The 19,666-nt window shown below is 46.4% G+C and overlaps 1 protein-coding gene across 6 annotated transcripts in view; it reads right to left on the bottom strand.

Moving 5' to 3' along the window:
- Window positions 1–19,666, bottom strand: part of LOC135913613 (dipeptidyl peptidase 9-like) — a 137,684-nt gene that overhangs the window by 68,894 nt on the left and 49,124 nt on the right. For all 6 annotated transcript variants that reach the window (XM_065446146.2, XM_065446139.2, XM_065446140.2 and 3 more), the window contains 3 exons: window positions 13,266–13,413; window positions 9,942–10,098; window positions 2,414–2,478 (listed from right to left, as the gene is read on the bottom strand). In XM_065446146.2, coding sequence (XP_065302218.2) covers window positions 2,414–2,478; window positions 9,942–10,098; window positions 13,266–13,413 — 370 coding nt within the window. The remainder of the gene's footprint in view (window positions 1–2,413; window positions 2,479–9,941; window positions 10,099–13,265; window positions 13,414–19,666) is intronic.

The raw sequence follows: 19,666 nt of genomic DNA on the forward strand, positions 1-19,666 counted from the left end.
CTTTTGTTTATGAACCAATTTTTTAGACTGTTTTTCATCGTAATTCTGTAAATCTTTCTTCTCATCCAGTGTCAGAGCTATGTTCTGAAGTCTGCATAGAGTTGTTCTTCGCAGTGTTCCTTGGGGATATTCAAAAGTGAAAGTGAGGCATTTGTCAATGTTGCTTTCCAGTTTGCACGATGGCGTGGTGGGAGTGTTCCTTGAGCTGGTATAGCCTTCAGTGTTAGACATTTAGGGATTGTACTGTTCTCTGTGCAGAGATTGTAAATTGTCAGATGGGAGGTGTAGCTCACACGTCTTTTGGTAAGTTTTCTAGCCTGTAGGAATTCGGTGCTTCGTGGCAGAGAAGGGTTATTGACCTACGATGGCTGTCATTTATTTGTATTTTTGCTGGTGGTTCTGCGTGGGGTATTTTTCTGTTTGGCAGGTTTCTTGCCGTATGCATTGCTTAATTCCAGTTCGGTTTTTGTTTGACTTTGTGCGTGTGCAGGCGGGCATGTGGGTGTCTGTGTGAACACTTCGGTAGTAGATTTTCTGTTTTCTGTTAAAGTTGTATCTGTTTGCACTGTTTTCCAAAGTCCCAGATGCCAGGATACCTTTTTCGGTGCCTCAGCCACACAGGGTATCGCCACTTCTGTATAGTGCCGTGACGACACCTACGTTGAGCTCCCAGAGCTAACGTCCCTTGAGAGACCATACTGCTTCCTTCCAGACACCCCATGCATTGCACCCCAATCTCCTTGCCACCATCTTAATTCCTTCAAAATTACCCGACGCATTGCTACTACGCTACTCAAGTTGTTCTTCCAACTGATGTATTTTTGCGTATTTTTTGTTACTCGCGCACTGACCGCCTGACCGGCTCTTCCAATGCCGCCAACAACACCCCTGAATCTTCCCAACCTCTCACTTCCCGAACAGCCCTTATGCCTTTCTTTTCCTTTTCTTGTTCTTTTTTTCGCAATCTTGGTGTCCTTCTTTCCTTTTTTTTGTTTTCTTTCTTTCCTTTTCTCTCCGCCTTCCCACTCTCCCGTTCTCGGCCCCTCATCTTAGAAAGCATGTTTACAGACATCAAGCGACAACGCTCATTTTGAAGTCTCTGCCTTTACAACCAGCTGCCATCGGCAACAACCGCACGTGAAGTCACTCTACTAACCCTTTAAAACTAACACGCCAAGGATGACGAGACCGCCTTTGACGAAGGTAGGTCCACCTATTGAAACGTTGGCCAGCCTTTCTGAGGCACTTATCCCTGTTTATAACCTTTATACCAGAGTTGTCCCTGAGTATTTCCAGACAATTCAAAATCACTGAGAATTCCCGGTTTTCCTGGTTGATAGAAAAACTGTAGTTCCTTCATAAAAGAAAATCTGATGTAACCTACAAGGAACACCTATTTTCCCCATGGTAGGGAAAGAGTTAAAACTGCAATCTATGCTATGTGTACTGATATCCACCCTTTGTAATGCCATATGTGACAATGAGAGTATTTAAATAAATAAATAAATAAATAAATAAATAAATAAATAAATAAATCAGACATGAAGTTGTTGTCATGTTTAATGCAGCTTTGTTACAACGAAGTTCCACTGTTCCTCAACACACAATATTGAGGTTCTGTTGCATGTGAAAGAGAAGTAGTTGTACAAACAAGACTGCTGTTTCATGAGTATGCTCACTTGACATTCCTGAATACATTATTGACAAAATGTTGTTACTGTACATGCAACACCCATAAAGTTGGGGAAAAAAAAGGAATAAGTTAGCTCCTACATTTTTGGGCAACTTTGTGGTTATGAAGGTAAAGCAATGGGGGCACAGCCTCTGCACATGTATTGCAATGCCAAGCAGTCCACGTAAGCTTGGCAGAACTTTCAGCTCCTCCGACTCTGTGTAGCTTGTTAAAAGCAGCTATGTTTTAAACCAACGTAAATTGCTTCATCTTTTTAAAAAGCCATTTGCAGCTGAATTTAGTTATAAGACTCTGAGGCGAGCTGAGCAATAAGCCAGCACACAACGGCCACCAGAAAGTGCAGCCACCATTTCGCTTTTGTGAGATGCTTGAAGCTTGCGACAATTTATGTGTACTAAAGGTCAAAGGAGCAGACGAAAAGTACAAGCGCACCTCGTTACAATGAAGTTGCATCCATCACAAATTACTTTAATTAAATACTCAGAATTTGTCATAAGCATACATGCTGATATTGGCAAACAGCAGGTAACTGGCGTCATCACGTGGTAATCAGCTCACTTTAATAAGCTCGGTGGACTAAGGGCTGAATACTGAAACATATTGAGCAGATAGTGGCAATTTCTTCAAGCACCTGGCAATGCTGACAACCAGGAACAACAACCAACTTCAAGTGCTTATACAATGTCTATAACAGTAAAAAAGAAGAAAAAAGGCACTCACATCCTTCTCGGACACCTCCCACTCCCCAGCAGTGAGCTGTGTCTTGTAAACCAGGCGATCTGAGCCTGGAGGGAATGCAAAAAGAAGCATTACAGATTATCTGGCAGGAAAGTTTAGGTTTTGATGCCACCATCTGCCAAGATAGCCACAGGGGGTAAAAACCAGCTCCTGACAGGCCACCTCACCACCTACATTGGTTCGAGACAGGGGCCGTATTCCGAAAAGTTCGCCTTCCGCGATAGTCACGTTCAATAAATCAAGCGACTGCTTACCTGTGACGTCAGCATGCACTACCAACATGCGCTCTCGAATGCTACACATCGCTTAAGAGAGCGCACCGTGCGAGTGCAGAGCGGATCGAGTGTGTTGTTTCCGAGTGCAGTGGCCGCAGTACGGTTTCTGAGCACTGACTACAGTTGGTTACGGCTGCTTTAGGTAAAATAAATTGAAAAAGAAAGTGTGAAATGTTTTATTTTAGATCAAACAACAAACATCACCACGAAACAATGCGTGTAAGACACCACCAAGAAGACTGCTACAAACTACTACACTCCACCACCAACGGAACGCCAAAAGACGTGTTAATTTTTTCAATATAGTATGTCGAGAGCACCCATCGACACCATGACGCTAAAATGACAAAGGTCGGAATTACTACATGGTGCTGTTTCTTTTCCGGTTTTGCGAAAACAGTCAATCAGCACGCCGTTGGCGGAGGCGTGGCCACAGCGATAGTTTTGCGGAAGGCGAACGTTTCAGAATACGGGTCCAGATTATAATACGTGATATCCAGCAACAAGATGTTTACACGGGCAATAAAATCTATTTTGGGATTTTGTGGAACAAGGAAAAAATGTCAGGATTATCTGAAACAAAACTGATAAAAGGTTTGTATGAACAGCGAAAAAAAAGAATATTTACTGCATCAGTGTGACTTTATGACATGACATGACTTCAGTACTGCTTTGCATAAAATTTATAAAATCAAATTTCATCCACTGATGCAGAGGATAAGCACTTGCAACAGCAAAGGCCTCATGAATTTCTCCATAATGCAGCACTGCAGCACACGTGCACCCTTATATGAAAAGATGTGCTTTTCACTACGCCTCATATATCACAATGATTTCATTGCCATGCGAGTCAGATGGCAATCCACCTTTTGCGACGCCGAACTGTGCATGCGCATCACCCTAGTGGCTGAGGACCAAAACAATTTGGCAGGCGCACAGCCGGACTCTACTCTCTCCTCCGAGTGAGTGGAGTACGGCCGCGGCAGGCGCTGCACTTGTCAGCGCTAGCCGTCTCTTTTAGACTCTTACAGACAGGCACACATCCGTCTTGCCGTTCTACACGGTTTACCCTGACATATCTCGCGACTATGCCTGCCCGTCCAGTGGGCAGACCTTCACTCTAGCACACATGCTCTGAGAGTGCGGGTCGAGACACCCCAAGTTCAGCATGGAGGAGTGGGACTCGCGTTTGCGTGAGCTCGCTCTAGACAGGCAAATCCTGGCTGTCCCGCGAGCCCATGACCGGGCCGATGGGCTAGACCTGACAGTCCCAACACGGGACTAGCCGGGTGCACAACGAGCGCCGCGTCCTCGCCGGAACTCCAATAAATTTCTTTACTTGTCAGCCTTGCCATTCTTGCTGCCGCGCGCACGGAACGCCTTTCGAACATTATTACCATCAAAATTTGGCACGATGCCAATGTTGTGTCTCGTTTACAGCTGCCACTCCTGTGACCCTCCCAGCAAAGCAATGCGGATTTTCCTATTTCCATCGGTAAAACGCGATCGACAGCGCCGTGAAGCCTGGAGGATTAGGGCTGCACTTTGTGACAGGTATATATCGGCATATGCAGTTTACGTCTCTGTTTTTGTCATTACTGACTAATACGAATCATCTCGACGAGGATGCAAATGTGTGTTTGAGCTAGCAAAACAAACAATCTCTGATCTCGCGCGACCTAGTTGAATGAAGTGCAAAGTGTTTTTTTTTTTTCTATCGTCTCTGTGTGTCCGTCGCTAGAACATTGTCATTTCGCAACTTTGCACCGTGCACACTTGCAGCTTTATAAACGCTCAGCGAATGCCTGTGGTGTCGGCGTAGTTATCTGCCGGAGCCAAGCTCACCTGCACTGCCAGGCTGAAGGGGTAAACAGTGTGCACTGTGGAAGTAGCTGATAGTGCTAGTTAGCGATCGTTACGATTGAAGTTTCGTCATTCTTTTCGGCGCCAAGTAATATTTACTTGTAGAAGGCTATTATGTTCATTTAGCAAATCGGGATGTAGTACGGTATGTACTAAGGCTCATTTTCCTGTGCGGCATCTTCCGGAGTCGAGTGGCACGTCTTATTGTCTGACTGACACATTTCAGGGACGCCTTCGCTGTCGCCCAGACATCTGGACTTCATACTGACATGCATATTTGTTTATCTTTTTCGGGTAACCGCTTTTCACCATCAAACGAATGTTATCGCTCAGCGCGGGACGCGCCTGTATGTATCGGAAGATTCTCGAGTGTTATCGATGGTTCTATCCACTGTCTGTTGTCACCAAACCTTCTGTAATCTGACTGCATGTATGCGTGACGCAAATGGTGTAGAACTTTCTGGAAGACACGCGGGCACCAGCAATTACTCTCAAGCGTTCGATCGCTCGTAAAAGCTGACCCGCTTTTCGCCGATTTCGCCAATCGCCGACTGTGTTCGCTGCTATCATCGTGATTTAAGTGAAGCCTGTTTTTGTGGGCACACATTCGACCAATAAACATTAGTTTCGTCATTCACAGTATTGCTACTGTGTTCTTTGCCGTCACTACTACATGACAATACCGACGTTGTTTGCGTACATGCATCAGTTAAAAAAAAAACACGATCGACTGCTATGTCAGCGTCACGGCGCGTTCTAAACGGAAGACAGGCACCCCGCAAACAAGGTGTATCAACGAGTTTGGTCTTCTGACCAGTTTCTTTTTTTCATTTTTGTAAGTGTACACACACCTTATGTGGGTAAATAACGCATGCAACTTGGCATGCTGATGGCCTCACCACTGCCAGTCGGCACTGATTGGTGGTGATTGGTGTACAGTAGCCGACTGATTTTCCAGACTCGAAAAATTCGGACATGCTCAATTAATCGGTCTGCTTCGCGGCACCGCCATTTCCCCCATAGATCATAATGTATAACAACTGCCAAAAGCTCGGACACCTTGCAACCTCTCGTGTGATTTTTCTGACACTCCTTGAGCCAACTCGTTCGAGAGCACCATGCACCGACTCTGACCGGTGCATGGTTCGACTTGCTGAACGCCATTTTTGTTTTAAACGAAGCCTCCTTGCTGCCCCACGAAGTGGCGCTACTGCAAATCCTCGCTCATCATCATTGTTTCTACCTGGTTCGATAGAGTTGCTACAGCAGTTTCGGTCTCAGCTTAGTAAGCCATGCCAAGACAATCCAGCAGCTGATTTGTTTGTTTATTCGTGCACGACGGCGCGAGTAGGCTACGTTTTTCGTTTGTGCGACTGGTGACGCCGTGGTGGTGTTTGCTTTGTGTGCTGTGTCGAGGTAGCGGTGATCCAACACGGCATACGGAAACATCGCGTCAAGTGTCTAATGGCGCCGACAGTGCCCACGCAGATTGCGCTGGGGCATGCTGGCAAGCGGGTACCGGGAGGCCTAGGATTTGTCGCCTTCTGATGTGCTCCCTATTGACACCGAAAATGTTCTTCTGCGGGGACCTGCGCAGCGGTTGCATTGCGATTCCAGACACCGTCTCATTTGACAGTTTCACAGGTGCTGCTGACATGCTGTACTGACATGCGCAGAACTCGATGACGGCAAGATCATTCGTCAGGTTTCTGCTGCACCGCCAGACGATGACTCCGAGTCGGAAGATGACACATCATGTGCTATACTGCCGTTGCATGCGAAGCTAGTACAAGCAGTGACTGTGCTTCCAGCCGCCTATAATGACCGTAAGACCCTCTCTGAGATTCAGGCTTACCTGACTGCGTGTAAACACAACAGCGTGCAACGGCGCATTCATGATTTCTTCAAGCCTACTGCCAAGCCCGAATAAGTGCGTGGAAATAAAGGAGTTTTTTCCTTTTTTTTATGCGAAGCATATTACGAGAGCTCAACCCAGCTCCTCAGGCGCGGCGGTGTCGCCTTGAATACCACGTGACACTGTGACGTCACGACAGAGGAGAAGTGGCTTTGGCTCAACTCTTGCAAGACGGGCTGGGTGGGAATCGAACCAGGGTCTCCGGAGTGTGGGACCACTGAGCCACGAGTACGATGCTTCAAAGCGGTACAAAAGCGCCTCTAGTGAATGCGGTGGTGCCTTACAAACGAGCTGTTTCTAAGGCGTGCGTCTCTTGCTCAGGCGCACATTTCGTTGCCGCGCCGAACGCTGCTTTGCTCGACGCTCACCGCGTCCAATGCGGGGCGCGTAGTCGCTGCGCCGTAGCCCATTGTCTTACACCCCTTGGCGGGTCGACGGGAATGCTGTCGCGTTCCACTCTCGAAGGCGAAGCAGTAATGCATGAGTTGTTTCTTCGTCTAGCCGAACCAAATATAGCCAAGCAACAGCAGTTCACCAGGCTAAACAGTGGTTCAACAACTAAAATAAAGGCTAGTAAGCTTCGCATCCTGGGCTTAACCTTACCTAAGCCACAGCCATTTTTTTCTTAACCCTTTGAAGGTTTTTGCCGTACATGTACGGCGGCGGTTTTCTGTCCTCCCGCAAGGTCTTTGCCGTACGGGTACGGTTTCGACCCTCCGTTTGAAATTTCGCGCCATAATGACGATGCGTGCTCATTGGGAGGTGCTGCCACCTCTTAGGACTTATAAGAATCGTTTGAAATATGCGCTACCTTCTTGGGGAGATAAACAGAATTCTAGCTTCAGTGCGTTGCACAGATTGCGGCAACACCCCTTTTGCGGTTTTGGTTTCGCTGCGTGATCGCAACAGAGGCACGCGAAACACCATTTTTTTCTTTGTCAGCACTCTCTTGCAGGGGTGGCAGAAGTTGATTTCTATCTTGATTGGCGCTGCTCTTAGCTTGTTTATCACCACCGCGCACGAGGTATTCTCACTCTCTGCGGCAACGCGCTTACACGAGAGGGTGCCTCAGCCCTTTGCCCAAGGCAGCCTCACGCAAAGAAGATGTCGTGTGTGCGCCAACACAACTCGTCGCTCCAAGAGGAGAACAGACATGCATTTTAGGTGTGCAGACTGCGATAACTCACTGTCCATATAACCGTGTTTCAAGGAGAACCACACTCTGAAATACTATTGAAAATTTTGCAGTTCTGAGTGATGCCAACACCAAAATACTGTTCTTAATTTCTTTTTACTATTTATTCCCGACTTTATATGCTTTGTACATTCAAGATTCGCAATAAAGTAATTTGACCACCTGGGAAAGTTTTTTTCAAAATAATTCGACCCTCAAAGGGTTAATCTGCTTTTTCGGACACCTGTTTATTCGGACATTCCCACAGTCCCCATGAGGTCCGAATAAACGGTCGGCGACTGTACATGCCTAGCACTATGGCACACCATAAAGTAAGACATGCAGTGGTGAAACGTGATATTCGCCCTAAGAACTACACCTCATACCCTATTCGAGTCATGCGTTTTTGTGCCTACTCATACTGTTTTATTACTTATTCAATTTACGCCACAGGCGCAGCGGTTTCAGGCCAAGGAGGAACTTATAAAGAGTTGCCGAAGCTTTTCTTCCAGCTGTTCGTCACACTGACGAAACCTCCAAGTACAAAGCATTCACTAGCGGGCTCGATGGCTAGCTGACTATGACAAAATACCGTATTTACTCGCATAATGATCGCACTCGGGTAATGGTCGCACCCCTGAGTTTTGTCGTCAAAATTCGATTTTTTTATTTGCCGTATAATGGTCGCACCCCGAACTTGCCGAAGCGATATGTCGTGTGCCAAGTCTAGCTAATAATGACCGCACTTACCATCTGTCGAATGCTACGCGAACGACTCTTATAGACAAGCCAAGCGGTCTGCACGCACCAAACATTCCTAAGTAGATGCCTCATTTCATTACTTTCATCACTCTCCGTACTTCCATGACAAAAAGAGGTACAACAAAACTTGCCTTTATTGTGGGTAGGCTTTATAATGGTTGTAATCAACTAAAACAAAAAAGGGGCCTTTCGATTCTTTTCATCTGCACTTGTGGGCACGCCACAAATCGCGCGCGGCAATGACAGTAGCCACGTTTACACTGATACGTTAAAAGTGTACCCTATGACGCTTGTAACACAGCTAAGTTATTCGGCCACCCTTAGCGGAAACGTGCCGTATTAGGATAGTAGTTAATACAGATGCCGCAGTTTCAGCAGCACGCCGGCCATGCGTTTCTGTCACTGGTAGCTAAGCGCGCCCATCTGTTTCTGTCCCCTCAAAGTGGGCATGGCTACGTTATTGCCGCAAACTTACCAATATTGACGATATTATTCATCACTGATACAGGAGAAATTGTTTCAATGCACGTAATGTACCCACAACAACAAAAAAAACGCATTCGGCTTGCCCTGCCGGCCGCCAGCTTTGTTTTGGTGTCCCGCACCCACATCCCGCAGCAAACGCTGGACGAAAAAAAAATTATTTTTTTTTTCGCGGGAAATTTAACTCGCGTAATGATCGCACCCCTGAATTTGCATCAATTTTTTTTACAGAGAAGTGCGATCATTATGCGAGTAAATACGGTAATATGACGGCGTGTTCAAGTTGTTTCGATCTTGTCTCACAGGCTGCTTGTTTGGTTGCGAGCCTCGCGTGGGGCGGCCGTCGCGGCACGCAGCAGCGCCTGCCAAATTGTTTCTCGTGGCCACCGCACGATGGCACCATAATGCATCACAAAAGGCAGATTGACTGACTGTTCAGCGCAATGTAGTCAGCAACTTTGATTTCACAAGAAAAACTACAAGTGAGGCATCTTTCATCCTATTCGACAACAGCTTGAAAATTATCGTTTGCTGCCCACTGAATACGAACAAAACAACTCTTTGCTGCAGTTGCTATTTTGACTATGGCGGATGAATGTGTGGTTAAGGTTTATTGTAGCAATCAAGGGTTCTCACAGGTACAGGGTCAATGTGGTATTACGTGCTGCACAACGCATGATAAAGGAGAAAACATTCAGCCAATCCCAGCAGCGTTCCTGTCCTCTGTTTCTTCCTTTCCAAGTGATCTATCGAACTTAGCTTATGCTATTCAGAGGAAGCCATTGCTGGGGGATGGGAGTGGAACAGTAGTTATGGTGGCAATACACACACTGCCACTTCCTTGGACGTTCAGCACTCACTGTGCCCAGGGGCTTGACTGAGAACCAGTGCATAGGTCAATGTCTTTTATAGACGAGCCACAGAATAATGCATACATTTATTATGGTCAGAAGGTGAGTGTGACTTATCTGGTTCCCAAAATTATTCGTCAAAGAGCCTTGGAGTTTGCCAAATGGCTAAGATGCTGAACTGGCTTACCGTGTCCCGAGGGCAGTGGAAGGGCCGTGCAGGGAGCCTGGCCATCTGTGCGTAGCCGCAGGAGGTAAAGATGCCGGAAGCCGGATTCTTCACTGGCCCACAGGAGGCGCAGCTCCTGAGGAGACTCTGGCCGCAGGAAGATAAGCACATCATGCACCTGCAGGCAAAGAAAAATGGAGGCTTTCTTAACAACACCGGTTGGCTCCAACAAATATTGGGAGCCTCCACAAAGAGCACAACTGCCAATAAAGGGGATATTAACACGTGGAGAACCTCGACACATAAATAGGCAATGTATGCATCAAGTGTCAAGACTGTCACACTTGTTTAATGCAGTGTGGTGACACCAAGCTCCAAGCCAGATAACTCTGAGCTTCAATTAATGAAGTTACTGATGTTCTTACTAAGTTTCGCAGACTAGTGTGTTATCAATGTCTGTTTCCAGCAAAGTTGCCGGCACGCTGGCGTATGGGTGCTTCACATAGATGCCGATGTTGCTATTATCAAATGGTAAGTGCCTGCACTGTTTATAGAACCACAGCTTATCCTACATTTCTAAAATATTATGCGGATCCCACGCACTGTGGGAATCAATGTAAGCAAAGCTTCCTGTAATGTTTACGTCGACTGACAATAATTGGCAGTTACGTCTACAACAAATGTGTAAGTTTATCAGCATTTAGTGCAATACTAAAGCGACGAGTTGATGTTTAATGTTTCTTGATTTACATAGTGTTTATTTTTCAGACATAGTAAAAAAAAGTACTTCAGCGTACATTAAACGTAATTTTATCCAGTTTGTCCAGAAACTACAGCCACATCTAGTAGTGTTTCCTTGCCTCCTCACATCATTTTTTCCCTCTCCCACCCTCCCTCATGTATGTGAGTTGTGAGTGAAGAATGGCAAGCCTGTTATTCACTAATTTCATAACTGTGTCGGTTATACCCATTCTCTGCCTCCTCGCCCTATGTCCCTATCTACCATTCCATCTACCTCCCCTCTGAACCACGTGCATTAGTAAAAAGTAAGTGCTGCAGTTTCTGCATTGCTTTTGCATGGGGTCACAGATAACTACAACAGTCTATAGTCGGATACAACTTTAGAAAAAAGGGGGGCCCCGCCCAGATGACCCAAGCGCGACAGCCGATAGCCTCCGCGACTAAAATAGTCCCGCTTGAAACATCGTGCTCCTGAAACGCGTAATTCTCGGTATAAATAAAGGCTTTTGCATTTTGATGACTGGTTTATTAGAGTTCTCATGTGCTGCAGCACATGCCGGATAGCGGCAGAAAAATAACCCCGTGCCTTTCACAACGCTGCCCGTCGTCTGCTCTTTAGTTTCATTGCAAGTGACAAAAGTAGGAAGAGCAGCTCTGCAACGCTTTTGCGCTTGTTCACTTGTACACGGCGTATCTACTACTCGTTTCTCATGCTTAAAATGAATCAGTTGCTATAGAAAAAGTACTTATATAAAACAATGCATTTATCGCAACCATTACAAACCTGGGGCGAGAATACGGTCGAGGCAGGAAGGTGCAAAAATGCTTCATTCATCATTTTAAATGAATAGTCTTGGTTTCAAATAGCATAAAATTTATATTTTTTGGTTTTGTGTTTTCACAGTTTCACAGCACGCATTCTACAGCTTGCGCGTGCAGTGAGAACTGGTGTACAGCAATCAATCGACGGTGCCACACAACACTCGAACACCGTCACTTCGTCGGTATTCAGGTACACCGGAACACCGTCGGTATTCCGGTAAAATGCAGGCGGACGGGGCATTAGGGCGTTGGGGCTGCAACACGATTATGCCAGTGCCGAAAATTTACACCAGCAGCAAAGAAGAATACGCTCAGTTAATACAATATTAACTGTTTCTGTATGTTTGAGCACTGCGCCACCAGGTGGATGCACCGTGCAGACCGCTCGACCGCTCACGTTTACGCCTCCGCCCCAACGCCCCAACGCGCCGGGCGTCCACCTGCGTTTTACCGGAATACCGGAAAAGCTAAAACCTCTCTATTGATAGTTTACGCTAAGTTGACGGCGACAAATCTTTGCGTTGAAGGCTTCTTCTGCAAATAGTTTCTGTTGCGCGAACTTTTCTGATTTCTCCTGAGAATGGTTTTGCTCCATCATTTCACCCCATCCGACAAAAAACACACCTGCCGCTACCGTAGGCACCAGTCTTTGGAAAACTTTCTCGCCATAACTTCACTCGGGAGTGAAATAAAACAACATGGAACAAGTACGCAGGATGTGTGTTCGCAGCGGTCGCCGCGGGATCCTGTTTACAGGCAAAGCGTAGCACAGCGCCAGCGATGCTCGCTGCAATGTTCCTTCAACGGATCACGGCTCAGAATAAATGCACGCGGCATAAATGGCGCATCGTAAGTTCGTAGTAATATTTCCGGCATGATAGACCCTCAGAAACACTACTGGAATTCACTCTGACGAGGGGCTGAAGCACACAGCTGTCGCCACTTCGCCCAGTTCGAAGCGCGGGCGGCCATCTTCTCCGTCGGCGGGGTCACCAGCCGTCTGGCTCATGACGTTTGTCCAGAGCGCGCGCCCATTGGTGGATGCTCGTCTGCCTCCGCCTCGGAGGAGTAAACGCCCCCTTTTTTCTAAAGTTGTATCCGACTATAGAGGGTATTGTGGTGGCGCCCATGGAGCTCCTGAGGCATTGTAGCAACATGATGGAAATGAATTTCTCATGTCGTCCTTTTTCTCTGCCATGCTCCTGCAATTTATATACACGCTCTAAACCACCTCCCATTGCGGTGTGCAAGACAGTGACAGCAGCAGCAGCTGGAAAAGTCGAAGGAACAGACAAGGAAAGCTTCAATTTAAAAATTTGGCTTTTTCTCCCAGTTCAGTGTCAAATTAAAATTTAATTGTGCGGTTTAACACTTCAAAACAGCACAGTGGGGGATGCCATTAAAGAACCTGAAGTTCTTTAATATGCACTTAGACGTGAGTACACAAGTATTTTAGCATGTTACTCTCATGAAAATGCAGCTGTTGTGGTCATGAATCAAACCTGCAACCCCATGCACTGCAGAAGGCCATGGCCACTGTGGCAGGTCTCAGTACTGCCAGTGTGAAAGCGGCTACAAAGTGAACTGTGCAAACCAATGACATCAGACAACTTTGTCTGCGTGGGCCTCTGTAGCATGAATATCCTGTAAGTCACAGTGGCAAAGTATTTTTTCGCTCCGCTTCATCCTCACTTCAAAGTAGCCGGCCACATAGCAGTCATTGCTCAGCAGAGAAAAGGCAGTCGTGGAACCGATAACAAAACAGTGATCATTGCTACATACATTGATCCAGACTTGGGAGGTCTCCTGCCAAAGGAGGAGGGACTGTGCCGATGCTTGCTGCAAACCCTCAGGGGGTTGGAAGCAGCTCAGCGGGAACAGCACAAGTTGCAGTCTTTGCTGTGGACGGTCAAGCAGCTCTGCCCACACCCTGCACAAGCACGAGGACACACAAGGCACTGAGCAACGTATGCTGGACAACAAACCATACCTTTTAAAGAAGCAGAGGGCTCATGGCCAGTTCCCTTTTCCTTGGCAGTTCTTTTCTGATGTTTTTTTCTTTGTACTGCTACTGCTGAAAATTGTCTAATTAAAATGTAACAAGCCCTAAAACACATTTATGAAAGATATGAAATATGTCTGGTAAAGAAGAGCATCATTTCACAAATAATTTACATGAAAGCAAAAGAAACTTGCAGTTTTGCCCAAAGGGCAAAGCATTGACAGCGATAGCAAGGTTGGGCTTGGACTCCTCGGACGGTGTCCATAGATAGACTCTTTTCACGGAACTGTTTACCCTAGTCTAGAGGAATGAGATGATGCCTTCAACAGTGTGCTGCACGTTGCCTCAGCAAGAGCGCACAAATAAGAAACCATTACCACTTCTGCCCTGCTACAGTACAATCAGCTGTTGGAAATGCAACCGAGTGTTTGCTAATGCACTGTGTTCAATTCATGCTTAAAAATGTGGAACGGTAGAGGGAAGACGTGCGCAGTAGTTGGCTGCCGAAATAGTGACTGGTATTTAAGGAATGGAATCAGTCTGTGTGACCAAGTCCATGGATTGCTGCTGCATACGGACTGTCTGTGTTGCCCACTCTACGCGATGCATGGCTTCTCTCGAGGATAAGAAAATTAATCCACTCATCTGCCAGCGTTGTATCACTAACCTCCAAAGAAGGAACTTACACCACGGAACGTTGGCAAGAGTGAGGACAGCTCACAACACACTGACAAAGGGACTAGCACTGCTTGTTGGCATAATAAGTTTCTTATACGTTATCTATACACATCCACCTCAACTCTCGCAAACTTATGCCCATGCTAGTGCCAAAGTATCAAAAATACAGTAGAAACCTGCGATAACAAAATCCTGCAACAACGAAATTCCAACGACCATGAAACATTTTCGTATCCCCCGGCGAACGCCCATAGGATTCAATGCGTTTCGTACCTCTAGGCTACGAAATGTCGTTGTAATGCAATATTGCGCCAACGAAATTTGCTGGAACATAACTCCACATATTTCCTACTCACATAAGGCTAGCAGGCTCAAAAATGTGCTCAAATCTGATTGTTTTGCACTAAAATTGCGAAAAATACCACCACATTACACTTACGAGGGCGCCGCCATTTTTGTTGACAAGAACATCCAAGCACCGGAAGCGATCAATGCGCTGAAAACATGTCATGGCCACCATCTTGTTTGTTGATCGCCCGTTTGAAGCAGTACACATGTTGCTACCCACATATGACGACGGTTTTTGCACGCCTACTAGGCGAGATCGTAGATCGTTGTTCGAAACGCACGTTCAGTTTGCGTTCCTTACGGCTGACGACTCGGCGAGGCCTAGGCAAATTGCATCAGGCGAAACTGAATGTGCGTTTCAGACAACAATTGCCGATCGTGGTAGTGCACTGCATAATGTGCGCCTCAGTGAAACAATGCAGCAAAAACAAGGAAATCCACGTCCCACTAATATGGAATTGTTTATGGCGCTTGAGATGATGGGCGTAGCATATGGAATGTCATGCATTAGGACATGATTGAGCGATCATCCAGGAATACGCATCCTTTGCTTCAAGAACGCTGGTTTTGGTGCGACCCGACAGGCATCGCCTGCGGATTTGGCACCGGACGTAGACTTGCGCAAAAGGGCCCTATCTCGATGGTTTGCCTTTGCGTAAACGAGATATGATCACTTTTGCGCTCGGCACTGGACGCGTCGGTGCCTATGGGCAACAGCTTGGGCTGGTGAAATGCTGCTGCATGCGCTGTTGCTCTGTGTCTGGTGCCGACGCAAAATCTCACAAAAGTGATTGCATCTCCAAAAGCAATTGACCGAGAATACTGCACTACGGCAGTACTGCCACTGCTGGTCGACGTATGCGGCACACTTTCTACTGTGAGCAATGTGGTTGTATATCCTCGAGCAAAGCTTGCAACGTAGGCTAACAGAATTTTGACAGTAAAGTATTGTTCTGTGATGCATTACCTATCTGTGCTGTCTCTTTTTGCAACAACGAAATTCCCGCGAAAATGAATTTTTTCACGTTCCCCACCGATTTAATTATTGCGAGGTTCAACTGCAAATGAATGGGCACACACTTGAATCAATGCGCCTAAGCATGGATGATGGCGACTACACCGACAATACACAAATGTACGGAGCTAAACGTGATGGTCAGCTGAGTAAGCGACTGACTAAAGATAATACGTCTTTGCTACAAGCTATTACAAAGTACAGAACATCCACATTCCAAGCCCCCTTTTGCGCAGCAAGAACAAATCTATCTCAATGTTGCCGGTGAAAAGAAAGCACACTGCTATAGATTTAGAAACAAAGTACTTCTAACTGATGAAGCGATCATCGCGAACATGCTTGCATCGGATAGTAACAGTGTGGCCATGACGGCAACTCTGACTCAGTAGGACAGGCTGCCTCAACATTTTCCCCGCAGGCAGTCCTGTAGATGATTCAGTCTCTCATGGGCTTGTTTTCGCGAGGGACGCTTTGGCTTCCCTACATGGAGCCCTTGGATACCTTGGAGAAGGACATTGGCAAGCTTTGCGCAAAGCAAGCAAGGCTGACAGACATGCAGTTTTCTCGTGCAAGCTGGTGGAAAGTACATGGCAAGATGTATGTGGCGATCACATCTCGGCATTCCTTCTGGATTTTTCAAGCTGCGATGCTGCCGCGGTAACCTTCGCGCGTTTTTTTAAAAGGCGCCTTTTGGGGCAACCAAAACGATGCCTCAGGGGAGCTCGTATGACACTTGCCGCCCATGACCCGTCTCTGCAGTTATAGCAGTGCCATTCTTGAATGCCGACAGCTCTGGCTTGTTAACAACACGTGATCGAAGTGAGCAGTGTTAAACAGTTCAATGAGGCAAAACAATCACAAGCTAGATGGGGCAAGGTGGTGGGGAGGGGAACTGGCCTCCCTGCCATTAGTTTTCTCAGAACAGCTACGCCATGCCCCACTTTGATTTTTTTTTTTTATGCAACCCAGTTACAACAATTATCGGTTTAACGTAATAGCTCTGAGAAATCCCACAATGTCTAGAGAATTAATAAAGGGAAAATGAGACATCCCCCCATACGTATCAAATTTCTACAAAGGTACAGGTTCCTTGAAAGAAAAAGCGCCTTAATTGAAGAGAAATTTGTCCTGGTCAGGGACTCGAACCTGGGACCACCGCTCTTCCGGGGCAGCCGCTCTACCAAATGAGCTAACCAGGCGGCTATCAGATGGAAGGGGAAGTCAAATTCAACAACTCAAAGCAAAGGCAAGAGTTTGATGTAATAGTTCTGTGGAAACCCTCAAGGTGGAGAGAAGTATTTATTAAAGGGAAAATGAGACATCCACCCAAACGTAGCAAATTGCTACAACAGCAGTGTTTCAGGGAGGGCAGTTACCTGTTCCAGGAGCTGGCAACATACAGCAGCCCTACCTGAAACGCTGCTTTCTGTAGCTGACGGCGGGCAGCGACACAAATTTATGCTTGCGCTTTCGCGGCAGCAGCTCACAGCTTCATAAGCGCAGGCAAATTTGCATTCTTTTTTTATTAAAGGGCCCCTGAAATGGTTCGGACAAATTTTGTAGATGCATAGGGTACAGCTACAGTTAATCATTCGCACCACAATTTGTGTGAAGCGTCTCATATTAAGAGAGCTAAAGACGATTACAAGTTACCCTCCTCCATAGCCATGCATTTTCTCAACTCGCTCGCCGAGGGATCAAGGCTAAGGGTAAGGGGCTTCACTGGCTCTCTGTCATGATGGCACGTCGTTTCACGTGGCACGTCGGTTCTCTAGGAACACGTGCGTAAAGCTTCTCCAACCTCTCCACCAGCTGCTTGGCAGTCGAAGCTATCTAAGCAGCGTACGCTGCGAGCATTCTGTCGCAGCGTCAAACGTGTCTGGTATTCCGGTAACCACAGGCAAGCTGGGTGTTTCGACGAATCGGTGGAGGCATAAACTCAAGCTGATGAAGGAACTCCAGCGTAAACCTACGTGAGCACCCTGATTGGTCTGCACGGTCCAGCCACCTGATGATGCAGAGCTTAACCAGCCAAATAAAGAGCTAATATCGCTCTCATCATCATCATCATCAGCCTGGTTACGCCCACTGCAGGGCAAAGGCCTCTCCCATATTTCTCCAACTACCCTGGTCACGTGCTAATTGTGGCCATGTTGTCCCTGCAAACTTCTTAATCTCATCCACCCACCTAACTTTCTGCTGCGCTTCCCTTCCCTTGGAATCCAGTCCGTAACCCTTTATGACCATCGGTTATCTTTCCTCCTCATTACATGTCCTGCCCATGCCCATTTCTTTTTCTTGATTTCAACTAAGATGTCATTTACCCGCGTTTGTTCCCTCACCCAATCTGCTCTTTTCTTATCCCTTAACGTTACACCCATCATTCTTCTTTCCATAGCTCGTTGCATCGTCCTCAATTTCAGCAGAACCCTTTTCGTAAGCCTCCAGATTTCTGCCCCATATGTGAGTACTGGTAACACACAGCTGTTATACACTTTCCTCTTGAGGGATAGTGGCAACCTGCTGTTCATGATTTGAGAATGCCTGCCAAACGCACCCCAGCCCATTCTTATTCTTCTGGTTATTTCAGTCTCATGATCCGGATCCGTGGTCACTACCTGCCCCAAGTATATGTATTCCCTTACCACTTCCAGCGCCTCGCTACCTATCAAAAACTGCTGTCCTCTTCTGAGACTGTTCAACATTACTTTAGTTTTCTGCAGATTAATTTTCAGACCCACCCTTCTGCTTTGCCTCTCCAGGTCAGTGAGCATGCATTGCAATTGGTCTCCTGAGTTACTAAGCAAGGCAATATCATCAGTGAATCGCAAGTTGCTAAGGTATTCTCCATTAACTTTTATCCCCAATTCTTCCCACTCCAGGTCTCTGAATACCTCCTGTAAACATGCTGTGAATAGCACTGGAGAGATCGTATCTCCCTGTCCGACGCCTTTCTTTATTGGGATTTTGTTGCTTTCTTTATGGAGGACTACGGTGGCTGTGGAGCCGCTATAGATATCTTCCAGTATTTTTACATATGGCTCCTCTACACCCTGATTCCGTAATGCCTCCATGACTGCTGAGGTTTCGACTGAATCAAACGCTTTTTCGTAATCAATGAAAGCTATATATAAGGGTTGGTTATATTCTGCACATTTCTCTATCACTTGATTGATAGTGTGAATATAGTCTATTGTTGAGTAGCCTTTACGGAATCCTGCCTGGTCCTTTGGTTGACAGAAGTCTAAGGTGTTCCTGATTCTATTTGCGATTACCTTAGTAAATACTTTGCAGGCAACGGACAGTAAGCTGATCGGTCTATAATTTTTCAAGTCTTTGGCGTCCCCTTTCTTACAGATTAGGATTATGTTAGCGTTCTTCCAAGATTTCGGTACGTTCGAGGTCATGAGGCATTGTGTACATAGGGCGGCCAATCTTTCTAGGACAGTGTTCCCACGTGTTCCCACCATCCTTCAACAAATGTGCTGTTACCTGATCCTCCCCAGCTGCCTTCCCCTTTTGCATAGCTCCTAAGGCTTTCTTTACTTCTTCTGGCGTTACCTGTGGGATTTCGAATTTCTCTAGACTATTCTCTCTTCCACTATCGTCGTGGGTGCCACTGGTACTGTATAAATCTCTATAGAACTCCTCATCCATATTAGTAACGAGATTGCTGGCTTTGTCTCTTAACGCAAACATCTGATTCTTGCCTAATCCTAGTTTCTTCTTCACTGCTTTTAGGCTTCCTCCGTTCCTGAGAGCCTGTTCAATTCTATATATATTATAGTTCCTTATGTCCGCTGCCTTACGCTTGTTGATTAACTTAGAAAGTTCTGCCAGTTCTATTCTAGCTGTAGGGTTAGAGGCTTTCATACATTGGCGTTTCTTGGTCAGATCTTTCGTCTCCTGCGATAGCTTATTGGTTTCCTGTCTAAAGGCATTACCACCTACTTCTATCACGCACTCCTTAATGATGCCCATAAGATTGTTGTTCATTGCTTCAACACTAAGGTCCTCTTCCTGAGTTAAAGCCGAATACCTGTTCTGTAGCTTGATCCGGAATTCCTCTAGTTTCCATCTTACCGCTAACTCATTGATTGGCTTCTTATGTACCAGTTTCTTCCGTTCCCTCCTCAAGTC

Source organism: Dermacentor albipictus, chromosome 4 (assembly GCF_038994185.2).
Source record: "Dermacentor albipictus isolate Rhodes 1998 colony chromosome 4, USDA_Dalb.pri_finalv2, whole genome shotgun sequence".
Classification (NCBI taxonomy): Eukaryota; Metazoa; Arthropoda; class Arachnida; order Ixodida; family Ixodidae; genus Dermacentor; species Dermacentor albipictus.